Source organism: Erythrolamprus reginae, chromosome 3 (genome assembly GCF_031021105.1).
Source record: "Erythrolamprus reginae isolate rEryReg1 chromosome 3, rEryReg1.hap1, whole genome shotgun sequence".
In the NCBI taxonomy this organism is placed as follows: Eukaryota; Metazoa; Chordata; class Lepidosauria; order Squamata; family Dipsadidae; genus Erythrolamprus; species Erythrolamprus reginae.
In genome coordinates, this window is record NC_091952.1 from 41,904,257 (window position 1) to 41,925,486 (window position 21,230).

The 21,230-nt window shown below is 37.2% G+C and overlaps 1 protein-coding gene across 5 annotated transcripts in view; it reads right to left on the bottom strand.

Annotated features, from left to right (window-relative positions):
• The window catches only part of RALGAPB (Ral GTPase activating protein non-catalytic subunit beta), a 79,872-nt gene that overhangs the window by 33,514 nt on the left and 25,128 nt on the right, over positions 1-21,230 (bottom strand). For all 5 annotated transcript variants that reach the window (XM_070744918.1, XM_070744917.1, XM_070744916.1 and 2 more), the window contains 6 exons: positions 19,528-19,676; positions 19,185-19,395; positions 11,116-11,317; positions 6,272-6,439; positions 3,778-3,892; positions 2,513-2,660 (listed from right to left, as the gene is read on the bottom strand). In XM_070744918.1, the coding sequence (XP_070601019.1) occupies positions 2,513-2,660; positions 3,778-3,892; positions 6,272-6,439; positions 11,116-11,317; positions 19,185-19,395; positions 19,528-19,676 (993 nt within the window). The remainder of the gene's footprint in view (positions 1-2,512; positions 2,661-3,777; positions 3,893-6,271; positions 6,440-11,115; positions 11,318-19,184; positions 19,396-19,527; positions 19,677-21,230) is intronic.

A 21,230-nucleotide genomic window follows, 5' to 3' on the forward strand; every position in this document is an offset into this window, starting at 1 on the left:
GCAAAGAGGAACAGGCTGGAGTTACACTGGAGCAAGTTTTGACCTTTTTTTAAAGCAATCATGTGTAGTGAAAGCTTTATAGTTTGCAAACTATTTCACAGCTAGCATTAATCTATTTTGATGCTCCCAATATCTCTAAGGGTATGGTAAAGAATGGAATATTTTAAAAAGAATGTGGATAATTGCAGCTTCCATTTTCCAGATCTAGTTTAATTATAGCTTTCATCTTTTCTTGGCCCTGGTTATGACTAGAACTAGAATTAGAACTAATGGGAGTTAAACATCTGGAGGGCCATAGGTTGTCCACTCAGAATCACACTGACATATGCAATGGAGAATTTTTTGCATTTTATAGAGTTTCAAGCATACTTCAAACATGTGAATACAGAAGGTCAATACAGATATTAATTTTTAAATTATGAAAACAAAAATAATATACATTTCATCTATGTCAATGCATTGCAATGCTTTTTAGGGGAGAGGATCATTTAAATAAATAAAAAGATGTGTTATAAACCAATCAGATACTATCTGTCTAAAAAAATTCTTAATAGATTTTTTAAAAAAATGTTTTTACTGTATGCTATCAGAGGACAATATATTTTGAGTCCTCTGTCCAGAAATTACACACTCCCAAAATATTATCCATCTGTAAGTGCAAATCTATAGAATAGACCATGCTTTCTGCTTACCACCACAGTAACATTTATCACATATAAACTCTTTTTTTTCCCTTTCAACTGAACATAATTTTATTTCCTTAATCCAGTGGTTTCTAGCCTTTCTAATGCCATGACCCCTTAATACAGTTCCTCATGTTGTGGTGACCCCCAACCATAAGTCTAGGGCCAATTCTCCCAACAGAGCTTTAAGCTGATTGGCCAGAGAGGTCAGAGAGACACCCCCATTGTAAATACCTGATTGGTCGGATTGTAAAAATATGTTCCAAGGTGCCAGAATAGAAGCTTTAGTTCCCAACACCATAGGAAATTTGTCTTTTCCCATGGTCTTAGGCCAGTGTTTCCCAACCTTTTTTGAGCCGCGGCACATTATTCATATTTTCAAAATCCTGGGGAACACTGAACGGGGGGATGGGGGGGCACGCGGGGGGGGGGTGGCGCTAAAGAAAAGTTTGGACAAAAAAAATATCTCTTCCTCCATTTCACTCTATTTCTCCCTCCCTCTTTCCATTGTATCTCTCCCTCCCTCTTTCCTTTCTATCTCTCCCTCCCTCTTTCCTCCCTCCCTCTTTCCTTTCTATCTATTTTCTTTCTATCTCTCCCTCCCTCTTTCCATTGTATCTCTCCCTCCCTCTTTCCTCCCTCCCTCTTTCCTTTCTATCTCTCCCTCCCTCTTTCCTCCCTCCCTCTTTCCTTTCTATCTCTTTTCTTTCTATTTCTCCCTCCCTCTTTCCTTTCTATCTCTCCCTCCCTCTTTCCATTGTATCTCACCCTCCCTCTTTCCTCCCTCCCTCTTTCCTTTCTATCTCTCCCTCCCTCTTTCCTTTCTATCCTTCTCTCCGTCCCTCAGCGGCGGCAAAGAAGAAGGAAGGCAGGCTGCAGAGGGCACTGAGGACAAGAGCGCTCACTCACTCCCTCACCCTCTGACTTCCCTCCCTCGCTGCTGAAGGGACGAGCGTGGGCACGAGCGCGCATGCGGGCCCATTGCAAGAAGTTTTTGTTTGTTTGTTTTTTCCTTCCCCCGGCTCACGAGAGAGAGCGAGAATGAAAGAAAGAGCGCAGCCAGGGAAAGCGGCCTCGAGCCGAGTGCGAACTGCAGGATGCGGCAAAGGACTCCTTGCCAACCAAAAAGGGGGTGGGGGTGGTGAAGGCAAAGCCTGGGAGGCGGGGAAGGGAAGAGCGGGAGACCCCCAGACAGAACGGCTGAGGGGAAGGAAAGACGGAAGGAGGGAGGGATTGAGAAGCGAAGCCAGGGAGGGCTGAAAGGGGAGTGGCGCGCGTGCGAGAGGGGGGGACGGGCATTCCCGAAACGGACGGAGAAAGCCCTCTCTCGCAGCGAAAGCGCTCCCAGCCAGGGGGCTGCGAGAGAGGGCATTCTCTGTCCGTTTCGGGAAAGCCCGCCCCGGCACCGGCAGCGCCCCGCCCAGCTGGAGCTTCCCTAGGAGCTCCGCGGCACACCTGGCTGTGTCTCGCGGCACACTAGTGTGCCGCGGCACACCGGTTGGGAAACGCTGTCTTAGGCGACCCCATGTGAAACGGTCATTCAACCCACCAAAGAGGCCCTGACCCCCAGGTTAAGAATCACTGTCTTAATCGGTAAGATCAAATTGAAGTCAGCAGAACATTACAAATATTATAAAAACACATGCACACATTTTGAAAAATAGTTATTTATCACTCCGACTCCTAATACTGGAGCCCCAAGGAAACAAAAGAATTTAGGTAACTGTTGACAATCTTCAATAACTGGAATCTGCTCATATGATCGCTCAGGTAACATGCACAAAACCTTTCCCAAAAGCACAATCTCATGGATCAAATAGAAAAGCAACCTAATATCAGTTGTGTGTTGTTGGGGTCTGTTTCTGTCTGCAGGGCTCCAATCAATATGTTCACAAGCCTCAGTTTCAAAGAAAGAAAGGTGACTGGTTTATCATAGGATGAACTTTCATCATTGCTGAATTTTCCTTCCAAAACAATCTGAAAAACACATTTGAATATAATCTTTATTCCCCTTCATGCGTTTAGCAACTATTGAATATAAAAAGGAAGTGATTTTATTTTTTGTTATACTCCAATTCTGAACTAAAGAATGCAAAAAAGAAATATCGTTCCACAGCTATTAATTAAATGAAGTATAAACTGTAAAACTGATGCTAGCAATTTTTTTTTAAAAAATTGTGTATGCAAATTAAAGAAAAATAATTAAAGTTCCAATTATAATCAGAAACATTTATTTATAGAACAATGAATCATAGGTTTGAAAATCCAAAAGAATGGAATGATAAGAATACCTTAAAAGGTGTCAATCTTCTTTATAGTAAAGGTGGATCTACATTTACTGAACTATCACACTGTGTTATCAGCTCAAGATGCAAAATATGGATATGATCCTGTCTATTTGAAATTACAATGTGGAATATGAATGTCTAACATCCTAAAAATCTTTATCTTAATGAGGTATTACTTGATATAAGAATATTTCTAATATTTATTTATAAGAAAACTACACATTCTCATTCATTTTGTGAATGTATTTCTTTTCTATGTAATAATGGCATTTTTTAGCACTTGGAAATATCCTATAGCAGTGATGGAGCACCTTTTTCCCTTGGGTGGGGAAAGAACATGGGCGCATGCTATCATGCATGCCTGAGTGCCCACACCCATAAATCAATGCCTGGGGAAGGCGAAAACTGCTTCCTCTGCCCTCCAGAAGCCCTCTGGAGGCCAGAAACGCCCTGTATCCCAACTTTTGGTTGGCCCAGTAGGAGAGGGCCCCTGTGTTTCGCCCTTCCCAGGCTCCAAAGGCTTCCCTGGAGCTGGGGGAGGGTAAAAACACTCTCCCCAATCCCCCTGGAGGCTCTCTGGAAGCCAAAAATGCCCTCCCAGAGCCTCTATGTGAGCCAAAAATCAACTGCCCAGCACATACATGCACATTGGAGATGAGCTAGGCCAACAGCTCGCATGCCAGCAGATATGGCTCCGTGTGCCACCTGTGGCACCTGTGCCATAGGTTCGCCATCACTGTCCTATAGTTTGACTATGTTTAGACTAAATTTCTTTTAAAAATATGAAAATCCATAAAATCCATTACCTCTGATTTGATTGTTCCAAAATGATGAGGAAGAGGCAACAAGGACAGTAAAATATTGATAGAGGCCCTTCTTAGTTCTGTGGGATTCACATATGTTTTAAATTTTGATAGCTCCCTGGATAAAAACAAATGATAAGGTTTTTTGAAATTACCACTTCTATTTTAAAACAAAAATGTCCTATTTAAATGTGCATGAATAGCATTTAATGTCTGCTCAAGATTCACTAAAATGTCATGGTTTGCTGGTAGAAGACTCCAGTGCATTCATTTTAATGGGAAAATTGTAGTTAGAAAACATTGGAATTCTTATTCAGCTTGAATACAGGTGATTTCATGCCATTTATACTTGACGTTAAAGAAAAGATGTTCAACTCTGTCAAAGTACTTAGTGTTCTACGTCAGATGGGTGGACTGCACAAGACCTTTTGGAGACCTGAGCATCTTAGTTGAATATAAGTTAGTACACTGTAAGCAGAAGGTCATGGTTTCAATCCATAGCATCTCCAGGTAGGCTAGGAAAAACTCTATCTGATAGTTGCCATAAGTCAGTGTTCATAGCACTGGGATAGATGAACCAAGACTTATGCTATAAATCTATAGATGTAAAAGTAACTTTACTCTCAAAATGATCAGATTTATTTTTAAACTGTATAATATAGATAAATAAGCCATATAAGACAATCCTTTCTTTATCAAGACTGTTTTAAAATCAATGCAACTATACATTTGACAGTTGTAGCCAGTGAAGGGCTATCAAAATTTTTACTATCACACTGTGGCTTATGCAGGATGCCCTGCATTTTCTTTCAACATCTTTCAGTGCAAATTGGGTGCTCTGGGTTGGAGCTCCATTTTCCCTACCCCATTGCGTCCCCCTCCCCCGGTCCGGAAGCAGACCACCCCTGGTTGTAGCTAATGAAAGTTACATATTCAAATACACATTTCTCAAAAATGAGTTATTTACTTGGTCTATCAATAGTATAAATAAATAATAATTAAAACAAGATAGAAAAATATTATCCAGTGCTTCCAACGTTATCGATTTCTCTTACTCATTTTTTATGGGACCAAAATACATAACATAAAATAGCATATGCCAATGTAGTTGGTGGGACCAAGGGGAAGAACCTTCTCTCTGGGGGGCCCAGCCCTCTGGAATCAGCTTCCTCCAGAAATTCGCACTGCCCCCACCCTCCTCGCCTTTCGCAAGAGTATTAAGACTCACTTATGTCGCCAGGCTTGGGGTAATTAGATCTTGGCCCCCTGGCCAATAAATGTGATGCATGGCTGTGATTTGAATTTGTTTGATTGATTTTTAATACAGTGGTACCTCATCTTACGAACTTAATTCATTCCATGACAAGGTTCGTAAGTTGAAAAGTAAGATGAAACAATGTTTCCCATAGGAATCAATGTAAAAGCGAATAATGCGTGCAATCCCAAAACTCACCCCTTTTGCCTTATGCTGCTGGGAATCCCTGCCTCTGGACTTATGTTGCCAGCCGAAGCGCCCGTTTTTGCGCTGCTGGGATTTCCCTGAGGCTCCCCTGCCTGGGAAACCCCGCCTCCGGACTTTCATGTTTTTGCGATGTGATTTCCCTGAGGCTCTCCTCGCTGGGATGTCTTTCATTTTTGCCGGCGCTGCTTTGAATCCCAGCAAGGGGAACCTCAGGGAAATCACAGCATCGCAAAAACATGGAAGTACAGAGGTGGGGTTTCCCAGGGAGGGGAGCCTCAGGGAAATCCCAGCAGCGCAAAAGCGGGCGCTTCGTTGGCAACGGAATTCTGGAGGTGGGATTTCCCAGCAAGGGGTGCCTCAGGGAAATCGCAGCATCGCAAAAACACGGAAGTCCAGAGGTGGGGTTTCCCAGGAGGGGAGCCTCATGCTACAAGACATTCAGACATAACCAGCCACATCTTTCCCTTCCATTTTGCCCTTTGATCTGTATTTCTGGGTTAATACAAGTAGTCCTTGATTTACGACTGCAATTGACCCCAAAATTTCTGTTGCTAAGCGGAACATTTGTTAAGTGAATTTTGTCCCATTTTACGATATTTATCCCAATTGTTAAGTGAATCAATGTAGGTGTTAAGTTAGTAACACAGGTGTTAAGTGAATCTGGCTTTCTCATTGACTTTGCTTGTCAAAAGGATGCAAAAGGAGATCACGTGGCCTTGCGACACTGCAACCATCATAAATATGAGTCAGCTGTCAAGCATCCAAATTTAATTCACATGATGGAGGGGATGCTGCAATGGTCGTGTGTGTGAAAAATGATCATAAGTCACTTTTTTCAATATAACTTTGAATGGTTCCTAAATGAACTGTTGGACCTGTATTCTTTAGAATATAGAACAGCCCTCCTCAACCAGATACTTTCCAGATCTGCTGAAGCTGCAGTTTGTAGAATTCCTTCACGACACAGTAATCCCATTGATGTGATACTGAAAATATTCAGCAGTTTAAAAACTAATAGGAATGTTATCAACTTACCTGTCAGGTAAGATAGTTTCAAGTGCTGAAATAAAGTAAGGAACCAAGACATCGATCCCCTTCAGGTCACAGCAGAACAAGGCAGGGGAGTTTAAGATGACACTAGCCAGAACTGGGTGGCAAACAGAATCAGCTATCTGCAGTCCCTGAATTAAAAGCATGTAAAACCTGGCAGAAAAAGAAAAACAAACAGTTATAGCAAAGAAGTATTAGCACATCAAAATTATTTTAGATGGTCAATAGCAAAGAGAAATTTGGCATTTATAGTGAGGCATCATGAGCATCTAAAACATCTGCTACATTTTTCTGTTTCAAATGAAAAGTTGAAAATTATCATGCTTGGTTCAGTCTTGCAGATGTTTTAATTAGTTACGCTGAATTATAATATCCGTTATTTATTGCATTTATTTATTTTCCATTTCATTCAATCGTGTGCTATTCTCATTGGCTTGCCTGCAGTATTCTTGGCGAAATTTTTCAGAAATGGTTTGCCATTCTCTCCTTCTTAGGGCTGCGAGACTCGCCCAAGTTCACCTGGAAACCTTTGTGCCAAAGGCAGAGAAAAAACTCCTAGTCTCCAGGTGTCTAGCTTGGGGTATCAGCCACTACACTGAACTGTTCCTTATATTTATATACCACTTTTATTTATATCCCATCTTTATTCTGAGAGCTCAAGACAGTTTATATCTCCTTATCTACAAACAGTAATAACTATGAGACGTTGGACTGAGAATGATTGACCAAATCATCCAGTAAAATCCCTAGTAGAGTGGGATTAGCACCTGGGATTTCCTTCTAGCTAAAAACGTAACCACCAGAGCTACCCTACAGTTCCTATGCTGGGATGGCATGGAAATCTTTCAAACACAATGAATAAATTACAATTTAAACCCAAAGGAGTACATCTATTCAGCACATCATGACCTACTTTTAGAATATTAAAAATAAAAGCGTAGATTCATCTGGTTTGGAGTCATTTACTGATCACCAACATGAAGAAGTAATTTAAAATACTGTATTTTCTTTAAACAAAAAAATTATTTGATTCAGGGACTGACTGCTTATACTTCTGTCCCTCCTTGTAAAAAATAAGAGTCTCCACATTAAGCTACATGCAGAATTACATAACACAAATAAAGCAAAAGCACCATAACAATTTGAACTCCATGAATGAAAGCTTTCCTCTCTCCTATAAGTTATGTATATTATGTCACTTGTTGCTCACTTTTAATAATCAATGATGCCAACTGCATAAACATGCCAGTAGTCACAATATGCCACCATGCATTACAAAAGGACAATAGGAAAAGCGAGCATTCGTTTGCTTTTCATAGCCACAACCATGTCATCTCAAACATGCAATCTTGATTAAAAGTTTCACATTTCAAAGAAACATTCTTTCTTATAAATGTTATTAGAAGATTTTCTGCCAAATGACTGAAGAATTGCTACTTGCCTCGAAGCACCTTTTAAATAATGGCAAAAAGTTATTTGCAAGTTTGTATGACAGGATAAAAAAACAATTAAATATAAATCTAACATCAAACCTAACATCAAAAACATCATCAAAAAAGCACAACAAAGAATGTTCTTTCTGCACCAACTCAGGAAGCTCAATCTGCCCAAGGAGCTGCTGATACAGTTCTACAGAGGAATCATTGAGTCTGTCATCTGCACCTCTATAACTGTCTGGTTTGGTTCTGCAACCCAACAAGACCGACACAGAGGATAATTGGAACTACAGAAAAAACAATTGCTGCCAACCTGCCTTCCATTGAGGACCTGTATACTTGCACCAGTCAAAAAGAGGGTGGTGAAAATGTTTACTGACCCCTCACATCCTGGACACAAATTGTTTCAACTCCTACCCTCAAAACATCACTACAGAGCACTGCACACCAAGACAACTGGACACAAGAACAGTTTTTCACGAATGCCATCACTCTATTAAACAATTAATTCCCTCAACACTGTCAAACTTTTTATTAAGTCTGCACTTCTATTTCTACTAGTTTTTTTCTCATTATTCCTATCATCCTTTCCCTCCCACTTAGGACTGTATGACTGTAACTTATTGCTTGTATCCTAAAATTATTATTAATATTGTTTCTTCATATCTTATTTGATCCCTATGACAATTATTAAGTATTGTACCACATGTTTCTTGGCAAATCTATACTTTCTTTTATGTACACTGAGAACATATGCACCAGGACAAATTTCTTGTGTGTCCAATCACACTTGGCCAATAAAAAAAATCTATTCTATTCTATTCTAAATTATTGCAAGATGCTAAAGAAAAAAAGAAAAAAGAAAAAAAAGACCCTCACTCTGTAAAAGAAAAAATTTCTTGTGTGTCCAATCACACTTGGCCAATAAAAAAAATCTATTCTATTCTATTCTAAATTATTGCAAGATGCTAAAGAAAAAAAGAAAAAAGAAAAAAAAGACCCTCACTCTGTAAAAGACTTTGGAATGTTCATATCAAATTATCTAAGTGCAAAAGATCACTGCCAACAACATCGCCAAAAAGGCTTCAAGAGTTATTAACCTACCGTAATCTTATATAAATTCTTCTTCGGTAATATCATACTACTAACAGAGAATACAAAACTTTTGCCATACCAATCCTTGAATACAACTCATCTGTTTGGAACCCACCGGATATTTCGGATATAGATACATTAGTGTACAGAGATACTTTACAAGAAGAGCCCTCCACTCCTCTACTCACAACAGATTATCTTATGCAACCAGACTTGAAATCCTAGGCTTACAAATGTTAGAACTAGGTCACCTTTATGACATAGCTCATAAAATCATCTGCTACAATGTCCTTCCTATCAACAGCTACTTCAGCTTCAACCACAATACACAAGCACACAACAGATACAAACTCAAAGTAAACCGCTCCATAGAAAATACGACTTTAGCAACCGAGTAGTTAATGCCTGGAACTCACTACCTGACTCTGTAGTTTCGTCACCAAACCCCCAAAACTTTACCCTTAGACTATCCACTGTTGATCTCACCCGATTCCTAAGAGGTCAGTAAGGAGTGTGCATAAGTGCACCAGTGTGCCTAGCATCCCTGTCCTAATGTTTCCCTCTTATTAATAACCATCTCATGTATATAAACAGTGTTATATTTATATAAATTACCAATATGTACTTGACTAGCTAGCTAGCTAGCTAGCTAGATAGATAGATAGATAGATAGATAGATAGATAGATAGATAGATAGATAGATAGATAGGTGGGCTCAGATTATTTGATAATCTTATAAAAACTGTATTTTGCTACCTATTATATGGATGAAAGACTAGATGACTTTGAGAAGTGGGAGGTTATTGGAGTTGGAATTACATGATTTGACATTTGGGTGGCATAACTATTTCTGGTATGACAATTAAGGTTAATATAGATTTTGAAAATCATTTTATTAGGTGAGCCATGTAAGAGTTTGGAAGAGACATAAAGCAAAACTGTCCCAAAATTCACACAGGAAGTTTTTTTTCTTTTTAAAGAGAAAGGATAGTTACACAAACCTAGTTGACCTATGCTGGTTTATTAACTTTTCTTCAAGGTAAGGAAAATCTAAATTAAAAACAAGGTAAAAATTGGAATCAGGAGGTCATACTTGTCAATAGTTTGTTTATGCTCAATTGACAGAAAGATTTAAATCGGGCAAGAATTATCATTTTATAAATGAGTAATCTGATTTTGAATTGGTTTGTATTCTAATAAGTATGTTATTGATAAGATATATAAACCTTTATTGAAATTGAATATAAAAGATATTAAAGATGGTATCATTAAGTGAGTAAAAAAACTGGATACAATAGAATGCTTATTCAATGGGAAAGTATGAGGATTAAAGGACTGAAATTTACATTGAATTATAATGTGAATTTTTTAAATAAGATTATGTACGGTACTTTTGGTGCTTAACATCTGATAAACTGCTAAATAGATATAAAATAGTATCAAATATATGCTGGAAATGTAATCAATGTGAAGATACTTTTTATTATTTTTGGTGAGCATATAAGAAAACTAAGAAATATTAGGATCAGATATGTACTTTAATTCAGAGAACTCTTAAAATGAATTTACAATTGAAACCAGTTTTCCTTTTAGGCCTTGATGGATAAATAAATTGAAAGAAATCTTGTTTTTGTATATGATAATAGTATGAAGATTTCTCTATGCAAAAGGGGAAGAAAATAGTATAAGGGCAGACTAGATGGACCATGAGGTCTTTTTCTGCCGTCAGACTTCTATGTTTCTATGTTTCTAACTTACAAATTCCTACAATGAAAGAATGAAGAGTGAACTTAATTGAAATGGATGAGATGGCAAAATTGACTGCTTTGATCAAAGATTCTTCTAGCATTGTTTCCACTTGGATAGCACTTATGGACATTGTTCTTGAAACTAAAAGAAATGAAACTTTAATTTTGGAATTTGACAATTAGAATTGTTTATAGTTAAATAAACAGTATTGCTATTGTTAATAAAATTTTATGGGGGGGAAAGAGAAAAGAAAAGAATTGCTACTTTCCTTCTTATCATTATTACACCTTCTTCATATTAATGTTTTTCTAAAGTGGTGTGGAGGAAAACTGTATTTTATTTGCTTAAAAAATATGGAATCCAAGATATTGTGGGACAATTAGATTAGATTTATTGGATTTATATGCCGCCCCTCTCCGCAAACTCGGGGCGGCATATACAATACCACACCAAATTGGGTGTGCAAATGTTAAGGAGCTGAAAAACTCCTTCACGTGTAGCAAAAGTATATAACAGAATATTTGAACAATTCAAAATGTAAATCAGTACCGAGATAAGTAGGCTGGCAGTATATCTTCTCCGGTTTTCTTGCTACAAAATATTCTACAGAGGGTTCCACATGCCTCTGCTCTGCCAGATTCATAGTTGTCAGAAAATTCCCCTACATCAAACATAGGGTTGGAAGCCACAGTGTCTGCAGACATTTGTGAACCTTTCCTGCGAAACTCCAGATTTGCTTGTGTTGCTATAGCTAAAAAAAACAAATACCAAAAAAGAAGAAGAAGAAAAAAGAAGCAGAGTTTCATTACATTTGCAAGCATATCCAATAGGCTCATGGGATCCTGGACACAAAGATCATGTCAAATTTAGTAATCATAAAAAGCATTAGTTTATTGCATTTAAGTTAATGCCTCTGTTTATAAAGCATTTAGGGACTATAACTTTTGTAAGAAAATTACTTCCTTTTTACCTTCCCACACAAATAAATCATCTCCTTCAGCAATCCATGCTACCCAAGCGCAGAAGCCTCTGCTCCATTCACATTCTCAGTCAGATGCATCAACAAAAGCCCTGAAACTTGTTTTACAGCAATGTCATTAATTTTCCTTACCCACTATATAAATCCTTTATGTCCTCAAAAATGTGACTTGACTTTTTAACTATCCAGCAAGCTCTCAGGTTCCCAATTACTTCTCCTTTACCTTTTGCCACTCTTGTGAGCTGGAACTAGAAATAAGGATGCAGGCAGATGCCAAATTCCAAATCATGTCTATGGAAAATATTGCATCAAAAAAGCCAAGAAATATATTTCTATGGCACCAGAGAAAATGCCTCCCATACATATCTCAATTTTTTTCCTCCTACAGTTATTTTGTCTTCATCAAGCCTGCTTTCCAGAAGTATGAGTTGCTTTTATGAGATACACAAGGCATGGTATGGCAAAGGTGACCTGAGTGCTGAGATGGAAATTTCTGCATGCTTATGAAACTTTTGGTGGCATGGATTGAGAAAAAAAATCAATAGAGTTTAAAATACATCAGGAAGCTACAAGGAGTTCACTCTTCTCTTTCTTTGACTATATTTTTTCCAACAGGCATCGAGCATATTTTATTCACCTCTACTGTCATTAATGCTCTCTTGAAACATGTAACTGTTCAATTTCTTCCAGCTGTCAGTCAGAATATCCCCTACCCAATTCCTTTCCCCCATAGGTATGTTAGGTGAATTTCTAGCAAACAGTTTAAGATCATGCAGATGGATGCTCACAAAAAAGAATAACTCCAGTACTAAAAAGAAGCCACTGTTAGTCCAATTCTACCTTATTTAGGGGAATGGTGGAGAAAGAGATTTTACAGCGGAATCCTATGCCAGCTTCCTCAAAAGTCTCACTGAATTCAAAACTCAGGGTCACTTCAGAGAAAGCTACACAGGATGCAGCCTACGTCAACTACAGTCTTACAAACAGAAGCTCTGCCCAAACACTGAATGTTTATTACTAACGGATTGGTAATTTAGAAGATTTTAAAATAAATTTTGTATTTTTTTTTAAAAAAAAGATAATTTCTTCACTTATTTTATTTTGGCACAAGGTAACTAAATCCAAATCTTTATGTGTCTTCCCATGAGCCATTTTTTTGTCCTGAATAAGCTATCCAGCATATAATGTTATATTGGGGCGGAAGGGGGGGAGGAAAAAAACTACATGCAGAATGCATACAAATCAAAACACCAGATCTGTGTAAAAGAAGCTTCATGGGGAAAAAAACATGGTTAGTGCAAATTCCTATAATTCATGACATGAACACAGACTAAAGTACGGAAAATGATGGGACTGATGTCAGGCAGATTTGCTTTTGCCAACAATCTTCCCCGCTTAAAAAAGCACACACAGCTACTTGTCTTTCCTGTGTAAAGAGCAAAAGCTACAAGGAATGACAATGATACAAATTTTAAAAAGTGGGATTATGAAAAGAAAAAGAAAAGAAAAAAACATGACTGCAATTAAAGAGAAGCTACTAGTTCCTACTTACAAGATTTATAAGAAAGAAGAATTTGGATAAAAGATGCTGCAAGATAATAGAAATAAAATGGAAATAAATCAAAGGACAGCAATAGTTATAAAATACTTTAAAATGATGAAATTGTAATAACAAGTTAAGTTGTGTTTAGGTTTTGAAACATATTAAAAGCTTATGATCTAGCAGGTTTGTTAAACACATAGGAAATTAGCATTACATTTCAAAATTATGATTTCATGCAGAATTTTGCAAGATTTAAAATACTGTCGTGGGTTTCATGTATTGTACATTTAGTTTTACACTATTATTCAGAAAGCAATTTGCTTTTATTCATATATCAGCAAATGAAGATCTACACTATATAAGGCGATGATAAAGAGATGGGAAGAAAGAAAATTTACTACTTGTTTATCTCACATCAGATCAATTTGTTTATTTGCAGTTTCCATTGGGATGGCAAAATGCTTTAGTGATCGCTCAAACCCTTTCTTTAAGAGAAGAAAAAAAGCAATAGAAGAAACTTTTTTTCAAGGTTACCAAATTACAAATCATCTGGGAAACAAACAGACCAGGAAGGGCTTCATAAAAAATCCCTTTTAATGTAAAAGGTAGTTAAGAATCTTATTTCATTCTGAGGATTACACTGGAATTAATGTATAACTATAAAGATTTGTGTGGGAATAGGAAGGTACTGTTTGTTTAAAATTAAAGCTAAAACAAATTCAATCATTACTTGTGTGCTATAAAATACTTTGCATAAAGTAGTTCCTGCACAAATCAAAGCAGAATTAATTATGCCATCATATCTACTGATAAAACAAAAATATCTCCAATCTTAGAAAAGCTACTTCCCATACGGTTTATTACTTCCCCAGCAATCACTCGTTTTAGATAGAATGTGAGGTAACACATCTAATTTCTCTGTGTTGTTCCAAAGGTTGCTTGAAGCCCTTAATAACAACTTAATTGAGAAGAATTGAGGCAAGAAAAGAGAACTTTTGAAGCTTTCTCTTCAAGGGTTCTGCAATCTGTAGCTGCTATGAACAAGCATGCGTTTTGCACATTTGTTATCTTACCTTAAGGGCACTTTTTAAGTAACCCTTTATCAATTTTCATGTTGACATTATATATACACGGCTCAAAAAAATAAAGGGAACACTTAAACAACACAACATAAATCCAAGTAAATCAAACTTCTGTGAAATCCAACTGTTCACTTAGGAAGCAACACTGATTGACAATCAATTTTACATGCTGTTGTACATATTCAACTTTGTACAGAACAAAGAATTCAATGAGAATATCTCATTCATTCAGATCTAGGATGTGTTATTTGAATATTCCCTTTATTTTTTAAGCAGTGTGTGTGGTGTGTGTGTGTGTGTGTATTCAGATTCAAGATTATCTAAAAATAAGAATTTCTAGTAACCTATTTGCTTTTCTAGTATAGAGTGTAGGGTTTGAAGGACAAGTCTTGAAGCAGAGAATGTTCCTTCCACAAAGTTTTGCACAAAGGACTACTTTCAGTGCTTCAAAGTAATGAAATAATTCAAATTATCTTTTAAAAGAAGCAAGTCTTTCACCATGTTAAAAGATTTAAATTACATAATGTTTCTATTTTAAGAGAAAAGGAAGTAGTAAAACATAGTAAATCCAACCAAATGTAGCAAGCAAAGCTAAAAAAAAGAGATAGAAGAGGGGAAAATGGTTCAAAAAAAATTCATGTGAATTTTTATTGGTTTATACTGCATAACATGTAGTCAAGCCTACAAAACAGGCATATGACATTGGGAGGTTGAGTAATTACAGAAAGGACAGGCATTCCTTCATTTCTTTACAGTACCTCCTCAAGTGGCCAGCAATTCCTCTTGTCTAATTATTACAGCTAATTATTCACTCAGTTATTGCAACTCTTCTACATTTGACTATCACTTCACAAAGCAAACTGATCACACTACCAATTAGTCCAGTTTTGTGTACATGTATTTGAATTTAGCAGTAGCTCTGTAGGGCTTTAAATAAGGGTTTCATTCATCTGAAATACACACACACAATCCCTTCCCATGTCTTGAAAGGCTTTAAAGATTAAAGCCCATTGAGGTAGATCCAGAAGCAAATTAGCAACCAATTCAGCTTATAGAACAGAGGTGTAACATACACGGTTGAAGGAACAGACTGTACCAACTGAAGTTTTTGGATATTCTTCAAGGCAGCCCCATGTACAGTAGATTGCAGTAGTCGAATCTGGACTTGATTGGGCCATGATTGATTATAAGCAGGAACTGCCTCATTACCATGGGGAGGAAGAAGACAGTGATGAAAGTCAACTGGGATGGTGGAGTGCAGGGAGGCAGGAGTCTTGGAGCACAGGGTAGAAAGGGACTGGGATATTTGTGGCTCCTTGGGTAGTTGCAAAATTCTGGAGCTGTTTGCTATTCCACAAAGGTAAGACAAGGTGAAAAACAGCCAAAAGGGCAGAGTTTGGGGAGTGGGGGACAGATAGGGAGGTGGGGGAGTTAGAAGCAATTTCTTAATATGGCTCAGGGCAGGGATGGACCAAACCTAGAGTTGTGGCCTGTTCGCATCCTGTGCAATTAGCAATGGATCCAGAGGACTCAGAGACAGTGGAGTCGGGGTACAAACAACCTGTATCCCTAACATCCGAGACTGACAGCTAAGAGGACATGGTGTCAGAGGCTGAGGAGCAACCAGGGCCTTCTGCACCTCCTGAGATGAGTAACTCAGAAGAGGAGGAGCCTCTTCTTGATGCTAGGATTCGCAGGGCCTATAGGAAACAAGAGTGATTACTCAAGAGGAGGCTTCCTCGTGAGTAGCACTGCTGGCTACTGGGCCATGCCCTCAGGCTATTTAAGCAGGAGTCACGCAATGCTTTCGTGCAGAGGGCAACACGGTTTCATTCCAGAATCTTGTTGCAGCTCTTGTCTCCGGCTTATGTTTTATTAAAAGAACCACATTAGCTCCGGGTTTCAAACCAACCTCTCTAAGTATATGATATAAAACTTTGCTACAATCTAGTAATTACTGTTGTGTTTAGCTCTTCTTGGGACTCTGGCAGCTGCTAAGACATTATAACCAGCATAGTGATTTACTTTCTTTTAGAAAAGACTCAAAACTGCTAAAACTTTTAGTATTAAATCTGGTGGTATGCATCTTATTTTGGGGGGCTCGACACTGGAACAGAACACGTGGAATACCTTGGATTGGGATGGGTACTTAGCTAACAGCCAGTAAAATTCACTCCAATATTGCTGGGATTGCAGTAACTAATCAATTGGTCTCCAATGGAAGAGAATATATGTAGTTCAGGGGTTGAACTGTGAAGCCCTTGGTGCTAAGCTTTGTTGCTTGGTGGGTAATATCTTCAATGTATTTATATATAGTAGTTTGCTTGTGTCAGACCTCCCAGGTAAACTAGATAAGAGATACAATTATCTCTACTTTTATTTTATTATAAATAACAAAATCATGCAAGTCTGAAAGTAGAAACTTCCTGCCACCACTTTAAACTCCTCAATTCATTAGAGCAAGTCTTTCTCTGACCATTAAGTCACTGGGAGCTCCTGCCTCTCTTGTCTGATTATTTTCCAGACAACTTCTCTATATCCTGTCAGTGGGAATATTGGCTACTTCTTGGTACTTTCTGGATTGCTATTTTTAGTGATTGTTTATTGCTAAAAGGAACCAAAAAGACCAGAAGTCTTCTTCGCCAGCAATCAATACCCAGATAACGATATATATCAGGATTAATACCAAACAATTAAGCACTAAACAACAATGAGGGAACTATCACCTCAGACAAACAATCATTATTTACTGTATACCATATGTTTCAGAGTATAAGATGCACTGGAGTATAAGATGCACCTAGATTTCAAAGGAGGAAAACAAGGGGAAAGGTATTCTGAACCAAATGGTGTAGTAATATATTATTTAATAAAATACCAGCATAGCAGAATACTTTTTACAACCATATATACTTTTTACAACCATGTACACTTTGTACAAACTTCAAACTTGACAACTTTAAGACTAGTGGACTTCAACTCCCAGAATTCCTCCTCCGTTCATGCTAGATGGGGCAATTAGAAGGCAAAAACACCTATTTTGCAAAAAACGGGCTGTTCCCCCCCCCCCCCCCGCAAAAATGGGTCGGCAAAGGGTCTGGGAAGCCTGTAGAAGGTCCTGGGTGATGGCACAAATACCCATTTTGCAAAAAATGGGCCATTTCCCACCCATTTTTACACAAAAATTGGGGCCTTTTCACTTTCTCCCACCTCCCAAGAATTCTGGGTGAAAAGCAGCTACAGAATCTCAATGGTTGCTTTATAAGGACTGAAACTCTATGAGGAACAATAAGGCATACATGGAAACAATGTAGTTCAAAAGCAGGAAAACCTTAGATTAGTACAGGAAAGAAAGAAGGCAAGAAATGAGCACAATAATTGGGATGATCAGTGAACCATTAAAAATTCTGAGAAAAGCCCCAATAACTTTGAGAGAAGTGAGAGTGTAATTCTGATGAAACAGTTCAATCTGAGAAATGAAATATTCCAGATAGTTCTTCCAATGAGTGTGCCAAGTATTATAAAATACTTGTACTCCAAAAGACATGGGGGGGATGAAAGGGGGGGGAATGGTAGAGGGGGGAATTAATGTTACCCTTTTTAAGGGGCAAGTTACTTCAAGACAATATAAATATATCTTGAATATATATTTTTCTTGAAATATATTTCCTGAAAAATCTAGATAAATAAAAATATGTCTGGGATTTTCTGACTGATAGAATAATTTGGTAGCTATAGGCAGTTTAAAATTTTGCATATTGCAAGGAAGCAAGCCCTTTGTGTACCTTACATTCTCCATAGCACATTATTTTTAAAAGATTTAAATTTTTTTAGTAGTCCTTAAATTCTCGTTCCCCTTACCTATATCAAAATAGAGAAAAACTACCTCCCAATTGAGCTAAGCTAAGCTTCTATTGATTTTCTAACAAATACATGGAGTTTTACTGTCTTGATATTGAAATTACCGGTATTTGTTATTGCCTTTTTCTAAAACACTTTTTTCAACTTCCCAGTCTAGCCTATAGCCATGGATTTCTTAGGTAGCTTAGATACTAACCATCCCCAAACTAATTTTGCTTTCTAGATCAGCCAAAGTCCACTATGTATTACACAATGTAAATTAGACTAAGTACTAAAATACCAATAATACAAAACATATGAAACAACAAAGAAACCTTTTTCACATACAAATTCTTAGCATCTTAGCATTTTATGCTTAAATAACAATAAATGCTATTTAAATTTATTATTATTATTACAGTGAAGGCTTGAGAAGTTTACTGTGAGGGTGAGTCAGTGGCTATGTTTTTCACAGAATACAGAATCACATGCTACTATAAAATATTATGCAATCTGATTTTGAGTTATATCAACACAATATATTCTTACTGAGCTAGGAAAAAATTATGAGCCAAAAGCTTCATTCTATTACTTTCTGGAACATTATTATACATTAGTTCTGTTATGTCCAATTTTATATGTAAATTTTAAAAAATAACTATGAGACAGTCGGATAAAATAAAACTAAAGATCAAAGATTGAAAACTACAGGTTTACAGAACCCTTGAAGCTAAAGAATTTAACTAATTATTGAATTGCACAGATTTCATGACAGAAATTCTGAAAGCAATCTAAATAGCAATTCTGGGGTGAAACACCTCCCACAGCAATAATGAAAAAACACATCTTATTATAATGTATCCTGCCCCTTCTACTAATTGATTGCTTGAAAAAATTCAGTTAGGAAATTTGGTTTTGATGAAGTGCTTTTTAAAGGCATAGACATAAATAATTCCCTTCATGCTACTTCCTCTTAAACAATATGTTGCAGAAGACATCTTTACTAGTGTCAGAGAAAATTTGACTGTTAACTGTTACCTTAAAATATATTATATTAAATTAATATATTTCACATTGTTAATCGTTTATTGTATAAGTTAATCATATAATGTTAGCCAAACATGTTAATGCCAACAAAGAGGATGAGATGTACAAAATGGGTGAAAATATTTACCAGTCATACTGCTGTCCCTGTTTATTCCATTATGAAGCTTACAATGAACAAAGGCTGCATCAAACAGCCATGATCCAAAGAGGTTCAAGATACTATTAACTTTTGGCCTGTGAGGAGCAGGTAACGGCCGAGGTTCAGAACTAGTCTGGTTTGGGCTAGACAGTGGAGAAGTAGAAGATGGCTGGTGTTTGGAAGCATGAGCAGTATTAGCCTATTTGATTGGGGAAAAAACAGAAAAGCATTTGTTTAGAACTCTAATATACTGGTTGTAATAATATCAATTATCATCTGTATTATAAGAAATGTCAACACAAGATAGCTGTGGCTAAGGATAAAGACTTACTGTGCTATTTTTCATTGTTGGCTTGTTCACAGTTACAGCACGATGTCTTCGATTATGAGGTGGTGTTGTATTAACTGCTGCACTTTGGGGCATGCTCAATCTATTTACTGGTGTAGGTGGTGCACTGTCAGCACGGGGCCTTGAAATACCTGAAAAGTGTAACATCAATTTGAACCTGAAGTTCTTCCTAAAATCAGCGGTATCTATTTAGAAAATTAATCTTTCTAAGGATAGAAATATGCGAAAGTTATATATAGACAGTATATTCAATTCAATTCATTAGATTTGTATATATATCCCAGTAAGGACATGGCTAGATGATGAGGCCAGAACAAGGCCAAAATAGTGCTATCCTAGTCTCCATTAATTTTAAAAATTCAGCAAAAACATGTGATACACATACATATACTGTACATGTATACATGTATATGTGTGTGTGTGTGTATGCATGTATACATAGACACAACCAGTGAAAATAGGAAAAAACCTATAGAAATGAAGAACAAGTTATTTTTTTTACTACATTGTTTAATAGTTATCTTCAAAATTTTAAAATAATGTTCTGTCTCTTAACATAAGTAATAAAATATTAAAGTTGAATGCACAGCTTCCTTATATGAAGTTCAACATTATTCAGTGATAAGTTATAGAAAACCAATAGTGGTGAACTGATTAGACGTTTATGGGGGGGAAATCCTTATGTGACAAGAGGCTCAATGAAACAATTCTACGTAAATGTATGCAGTGATATGATGCTTTACTTAAAAAAAAACCTGTAGCATGCTTTTGCAAACGTTTCACCTGATATTAAGAGGCATTTTTTCTCTCTCAAATAATTAATTGTAACTTGAGGGAGTCACCCTTACAATAATTATCAGAACGTAAAAAGGTAATGGTTTAGAAGCATTTCTAAGGGGCATTTCATTATAGGCCAACCAAGTATCCACTTTTTGATGCTTTAAATAAATGACGTGCTCTAAAATGCTGAGAAGGAGCATCAGTTGCTTCATAAGGTTTTCTCAGTTTTCTGTATGGGTATCTTGAACAGGTAACATTTCCACTGGAACTACCAGAAGAGTTAAGACGATGTCTGGTTTAAATGCTTCAGTGTTTTCCCCCTTTTGAATACTTTGGACAGCCTTAGAAGTTGTTGAAAATGAGTTGTCAGACCACCATGAAACATTAGTCACTATTCAAGAAATAATGAGTAGCTTTTCTTTTGTTTTCCCCTCTATCCTGCTCTTTTTCTTCCTTTGCTTTTACATGCAGTTATCCCTTTGTTGTATTCCATTTCCATGTTTGTTTTGGAAGAAATAATTCTGTAAGAAATAATTAACATAGCTCTCTATTTTACCAGAAATTAATTTCAATCGTATTTATTAATACAGTGATACCTTGTCTTACAAACTTAATTGGTTCCGGGACGAGGTTCTTAAGGTGAAAAGTTTGTAAGACGAAACAATGTTTCCCATAGGAATCAATGAAAAAGTGATTAATGCGTGCAAGCCCAAAATTCACCCCTTTTGCCAGCTGAAGCACCCGTTTTTGCACTGCTGGGATTCCCCTGAGGCTCCCCTCCATGGGAAACCCCACCTCCGGACTTCTGCGTTTTTGCAATGCTGCAGGGGAATCCCAGCAGGGAGATTCCATTGCCAGAGAAGTGCCCGTTTTTGCGCTGATGGATTCCCCTGCTGGGATTCCCC